The 6,067-nt window shown below is 42.2% G+C and overlaps 2 protein-coding genes across 2 annotated transcripts; one reads left to right on the top strand and one right to left on the bottom strand.

Annotated features, from left to right (window-relative positions):
- Window positions 1-3,014: 3,014 nt before the first annotated feature.
- LOC132264689 (protein-L-histidine N-pros-methyltransferase) lies at window positions 3,015-4,445 on the bottom strand. Its single transcript, XM_059764972.1, has 4 exons — window positions 4,253-4,445; window positions 4,074-4,173; window positions 3,822-4,012; window positions 3,015-3,760 (listed from the first exon to the last, which is right to left on the bottom strand). The coding sequence occupies exons 2-4, from the start codon at window positions 4,164-4,166 to the stop codon at window positions 3,121-3,123; spliced, it is 924 nt and encodes a 307-aa protein (XP_059620955.1). The 5' UTR covers window positions 4,167-4,173; window positions 4,253-4,445; the 3' UTR covers window positions 3,015-3,120.
- A 284-nt stretch (window positions 4,446-4,729) lies between these two features.
- Window positions 4,730-5,949, top strand: LOC132264660 (uncharacterized). The gene is made up of 2 exons (XM_059764932.1): window positions 4,730-5,015; window positions 5,075-5,949. The coding sequence occupies exons 1-2, from the start codon at window positions 4,766-4,768 to the stop codon at window positions 5,902-5,904; spliced, it is 1,080 nt and encodes a 359-aa protein (XP_059620915.1). The 5' UTR covers window positions 4,730-4,765; the 3' UTR covers window positions 5,905-5,949.
- Window positions 5,950-6,067: the final 118 nt, after the last annotated feature.

Genomic DNA, 6,067 nt, shown 5'->3' with positions numbered 1-6,067 from the left:
TGGATTCTCTCGCTCTCGCTGACGATATTCGGCAATATTGTGAATATACGTTAATTTTCATTTTCAACCACGCAAGAGAGACAGAAAGAGCGCACCGCAAAAAAACCAGGGAAATAGTAAAAATCATCTTAATAAAGAAATAATTGCAGAGAAACACTTACAGATGGAGATGAAAAACGTGCAAATATGTGGAAATTAATTTAATCAGTTCAGTGAGCGTAATGGAAAATATACAACTGACTCGATAATTAGTGGCTAAAATGGTAAAAATTGTGCCTCCGCGCGTTTCGCCCCCCATAACGAACGAATTCCGTTTGTTTTTGCTCATTTTCCCGGTAGGACGTGGAAAACGCGCCCGAAGATTGATTAGTATTTTGGTGTCACTGATAGTTGAAAGAATCTCTTAGCGGAATTCCTTCGATTACTCCATCTCACAGTCTCTGTTGGTATGTGCAAAGTCATTAGTGACAAGACAAGAAATGGACTTGATAAGACTTTTTCGAGGACACACAAAATGCCAAGTGAAAAGAAATTGTAGGTAAGATAATAAGAATTTCCTCAATTGCATTCGCACGCGCAATAAAATCATCGAATGGACTGAAACCACGTGAAGCAAATCAACGTAATAAGATCACGTGCTCACGCATGTTGAAGCACATCAATATCACTCCTTCGCTTTCGACCCAATGAAGTGATCCACAAAAAAAGTGCGCGAGGAGAGAGATATATTTGTCACTCCTCACAATCCGTCAGTCACATTCGCGAAATGTGCCATTTTCCTCACGAACCGCACCTGTTTCAGTCTCCCTTTCAATTGTGCCCAAGAGAGAATAATTTATTGAGGAGAGTTATATTTTATAGCGGCGAGAAAAGACCCTTCCTTGCGTCACACCTCTTCGCGGTGTTCACAATAGCAACAAAGACAACAAGAGGAAAATAAAAGGTTCTGTGGGACAAATTACGTTAATGCACTTCTTTATTGATATTGCCCTCCCTCGCACACCCATTGCGGATCTATTGGAAAATATCCGTGGCGAGAAACGTGATCTGCTTTCTCAATAAGAACACTGCCAATGACTTTATCGTGACTTCTGTCCACTTAATGATCATCTTTAAGCACTCCTGAGGAGCTCATATTTTAAAATTAGACGCAAACTGTCTTGTTATGGAAGTCTTGCGAAATGAGACAGAGTCAGGAAGAGAGACGCTTCGAGAATCTTTTACAGAGTTTTTCTGCCAGAAATTTTTCCACACTCAAATTGGAATTCTTACAACAACATCTGCAAACAATTTATCTCAATTCTAGCTAACTATAAATTCATATGGGTATTACCCAAAACGTATAGAAATTATCATTGAATTGAAGAAATATTTTAATTATCTCTCTCTATATTTATGCATCTTTAGCACCCAACAAAAACTCTATAATTTGCTTCCATACGTCATAATCCTCTTAGAACCTCGACTTCGTAATAAGCTCCAAGAATGTACAACGTCATAACGCATCAATATTTCCTCTATTGTCATCTCTAGATAAGATTTTCTAAAGTTAGACTGGCTTCTAAGAATCGCTGTAAAAAAACTGGGCCATTTCCTCAGTACTTTAACTCTCATTATCACCATCTAAAAAAAAAGAATCGAGATACAATTCCCCGAACGATACGATCTGCCTTCAAATGATGCCCACAATTTCACTGGGTGTGATAAGCTATCAAGACGATTGTCGCCCCTTTCGTCTTGTGTATCTGTGGAATAATTCACGTACATTTTTTTGCGTGGAAAACACCAATCAATAATTCAAGACCTCTTGATCTCAGAAAATGATACATCGATCAAGCTTGGAATGGAGAGCACAAATTGAATTTAAAGTTGAGAATTCCTCGTGAAATACGCTAAAATGTCAAGTGAATTCCCTCTCGCGCGTACCTTTTTGCACACAATGCCTCGCTCTTGCAAAATTCCCCATCTTGTAGGCGCCACAAAATCAGAGACTATCATGAAAATTATACATTCTAATTGCCTAGGAAAATGCTTTGCAAAAAATTGTGTTCTCTTCGTGTGTAGTATTTTGGAAGGAAAGAGAAAAAAATAGAATATTGAAGAAGAGTTCAGGGAAAAACAACACGGCGCGCGATATTTTTGATACAGACACGACGAAACAACAGAGATTATTACGCAAATATTGACAGTGTTATTAAAGAGAGTAGTGCACGAAGTTGGGAAAAATTGTAGCGCCGATTTATGTTTCTTCAGCACACAAGAGACGCTCTCTGGTGTCGTCATGAAGGTGGAAATTACTCTACTCATATTCCGGGACACGCAAATATGTGATAAAAAAAAACAAAGATGGCAATTTTGGCCAAATTATGCTCTGGGAAATCTGCATAATTTTCCGTATATGTTTTATGATGCCACAAAAACTCGCGTCTACTTCGCCACGCTCACCCAGGAAGTGTACTTTGATTGGGACAATCAATGTAATATTCTGTATTCTGCAAAATATTCACGTCGCTATTGAGGTGTAAGATCTCGCAATTTGTCACTGTTCATCCCACAAATTGATTTTTAATTATTACTCACTGTGTCTTCTTGGCGGCGTTCATCAGCTCTTCCTCGTCATGTTAAGTGTTTCTCTATTGCTAGATTACACAGTTTAATTGTACTCACCGCGGCTCAATAGAAGAAGTCGCTTTAATGCACACGATATCCGTGTTTTTCCGCGCATAGTCATTAATCTACTATTGACTCTGTTTTTGCCACTGAGCACATTAGAACACTTATGAGAATATGCACAATTGCCACTAATCTAGTAAAAAAACAAACTTCACGAGGATATTTGTAGTTTTTCTTCTGAGTAACATTTGTCCAATAATTTTCATTCGACGGTTTTCATTTAAACTCTCTTTCAGTCAAAGCGAATCTCGGCGAGTTGCCACGCCATCTAGACATTCGCCACCAGCCCGAAAGTCAAGACACTCAACGCTGAGCGGGATTTTAACATCCAGAAATCCATTAAAAAATCTTGCAATTGCCTGAAATTTCCTACAACTTTTTATTAACAAAATTGATTTGTCAAGAGAACTTTGGTAGATTGGCAGTTGCACGACTCGTATCTGTGAATTATTTCTTTGAAACAACAGCAACAATATCGATGAGCCAGTAGAAGGATTGCCGCAGATCCCCTTCGCACAAGTACGGCGCCTTCGTCCAGGCCTCAACGCGGAAACCGGCCTCCTCAAGCTGCTCGAAGAACACAGTGGCCTCCTCCTCGAACGGCACCCGCTGGCTGTGCGGCCAGTGGGGCAGAAGAGGCTTGATGGGCATGTGTGACGTGTTCATCTCCACGTAGTGGCTGTACGGCAGAACAAGGGCAAAGACGGCCCTTCCCCGTGGCGACAGCGTGGCGTGAATGTCGCTGAGTATCTGGTGTGGATCGGCACAGCGATCGAGGACATTGAGACAAGCTATCAGGTCAATTTGCTGCACATCCGTTATCTTATCGATCACAGTGAAATGCCTCTTCTGGAGACGTTCACGCATCGTCCAGCTGGTTTCAGTCGTGAACACGCGCATCGGCATGTTCTCAGGACCCAGACGGAACACTGCCTGAGCCAAGCGGGTGGTCACTTCGCCGTCTCCGGCTCCGATATCTAGCATGTCGAAGGCATCGCCCAATTGGTCAATGCGAAAGCCTCCAGCCCTCAGGAGTTCCATGAATTGCTGTTCCGACAAGATGAACATAGAGCCACGTTTCAGGAGGCTGGAAAGACACTCCGATTAGTCACACAATCCTGCCCTGCACTCTCTTTCCTCTATCTCACCCATTGACGTCTGTCTGGGTCATGAAGATGCCCAGGAAGAGGCGGGCCACGATATGCCACACCTGAACCCAGAGATTCGATGATTTAAACTTGGCCTTGTCCAGCCACTCCATCGTAATGTTGTCGGGCTCCTTAAAGTCTATGAATTTGGTCTGGAACCTCTTCGCCAGGGGTTTTGGCATCTCGTACCACTGCAAATGCCGAAACAGTCACTTTCCAGGCCCTTCTCACTCCCCAGAATCTCCAACTCACCAGCTTCATGTCGTATCCATCGAGATACTGGTCATTGTGCACCTTGTCGTAAACAGCCCTCGCGAGAGCTCCCTTCGGGCGGTACGTGGTCATCGTGCACCTGAAGCAGCGCCCCAGAAAAGAGAAAAATCAATTTTCCAAAGGTAAACAAAGCTGTGCTCGAAGAGAATGTTACTCACTCTATTCAGCTCTCGCGTCGCAGATTCTTCAATTGCTTAGCATCTGTAGTGTCTGTGGGTAATCGTCTAAAGTGCCGTAATCACACAGAGTGGGAATTAAGATAAGGAATGCGTGAAGAAACACTTTTTATCACAACGATAACAAATCATCGGCTCAGCTGCAATGGCAGGGCTGAGCATTTAATCGATTTGTCAATGCTGCAGGGGACTCGAAAAGTCGCTGAGTTGAAGCGCAATCGATGAGTTTCAAATTGAAGAAATGAAACTCGGGAATTTTATTCTGAAAGCATGAGAAAAGCTCTTATTAAATGGGGAAAAACTATCATGAAAATATCTAAACATTGATAAATGGGATAAATGAATGAGTTGAAAAGATAAAGCTCGTTCTCCATAATTTGAGTTTCTTGCAAATCTCTAATGAAATATTTCAGTGAAATTTTCACTGCAATTACATTAATGAAAAGCATGCTTTGGATGACAGATTACGCCAGTGCTTCAAGCAAAACAAATGCGATGGGAAGCGGCAAGAAGTGTACTGTGAAAAACTGCCCAAATGGACGGCGCAATGAAGGCGATCCTAATGTGTCAATCCATGTGATGCCCCAGAACGCCAGTGAGGAGATGCAGAAGAAGTGGAGGGACTTCTGCAAGACTTCATTTAAGACTGTTATCGTTTGCGGAAACCACTTCAGAAAGGAGGACTTTGCGACGTCTGAGGAATACGTCAATATGTTTAGCGGCAAACGATTCCTAAAGAAAGGAGGTACACAGCAGAGATATTCCCCAATTCCTTTACAAATTAACTCCTGTTTTCTTTCCTAGTTTATCCAACAATCGAAGTGCCTGAGAATCGCCAGAGTCCGGACACCACAGAAGCTGACAATATATCAAACAATCAGGAAGATGCGGGCGATGATAAAGAGTCTAGCGACAGTGCGGAGGATGGCAGGAATCACGAGGATCACAGCTACATTAAAGTGAAGGCAACTCAGATCACTCTACCCAACGACAGGTTCATGTTTGAGGAGCATATCAATTTCGTTGCTGTGCAAAACACCGATAAAGAAGAAAACTTCCTAACAGACGCATCAAGTCCAGAATATCTTGAGTATGATTCGCAGTCTTCGTCATCTTTCATACCTGAACAAAGTCAGAGAACGAAGAGAAAAAGACTCCGTAGCACTGAGAATCACTGTAAAGAGTCAGACTCAGATGAAAACCAAGTCAATCCAGTGCAGTATTCTCTCAATTATGGGAGTGTTGTAGACAGCAAAGACTTGAAAATTCTGGAATTAGAAAGGACAATCGCGAAGATGAAGAAGCGTAATGATGCTGAATTGGAGAGGATAATTTTCAACTCGATGAAGAAACGCCTTTCTGGAGTTTTCACTGAGAATCAATTGAATTATGCTCTCAAGCGGAAGAAAAAAATTAAATGGAACCGAAAAGAGCTGGCCAAGGCTTTCGTTCTGCGCTCCTTTGGGAATAGAGCCTACAACTACGTGAAAACGATTCTGAATTATCCTCTGCCATCAACGCGATGCCTGACTCGTTGGGCCAAAACAATCAACATTGAAGATGAGAATAGCGACTCCAGAGCCGCAGCTGTTATGGAAATCCTGAATCGTAAGAACAAGCTGACTGCGAGCTAAGAGAGCTGAGTGTCTAGAGAAGGCATTAATAAAAGCAAAAATGATCCCATAGAAATGTCGTATCATTTGTAATACAGAAAATTTCAGCAATTTAAATCAAAGCATGAGAACTGAGCGATTTCTCGCCGCCACTGGGAAAGCTAAGCGGCACTTTTGTCGCTCA

Source organism: Phlebotomus argentipes, unplaced genomic scaffold (genome assembly GCF_947086385.1).
Source record: "Phlebotomus argentipes unplaced genomic scaffold, Phlebotomus argentipes genome assembly contig_2, whole genome shotgun sequence".
NCBI classification, from domain to species: Eukaryota; Metazoa; Arthropoda; class Insecta; order Diptera; family Psychodidae; genus Phlebotomus; species Phlebotomus argentipes.
The sequence above is the reverse complement of the archived record's forward strand: the minus strand, read 5'-3'. Positions and strand labels throughout refer to the sequence as shown.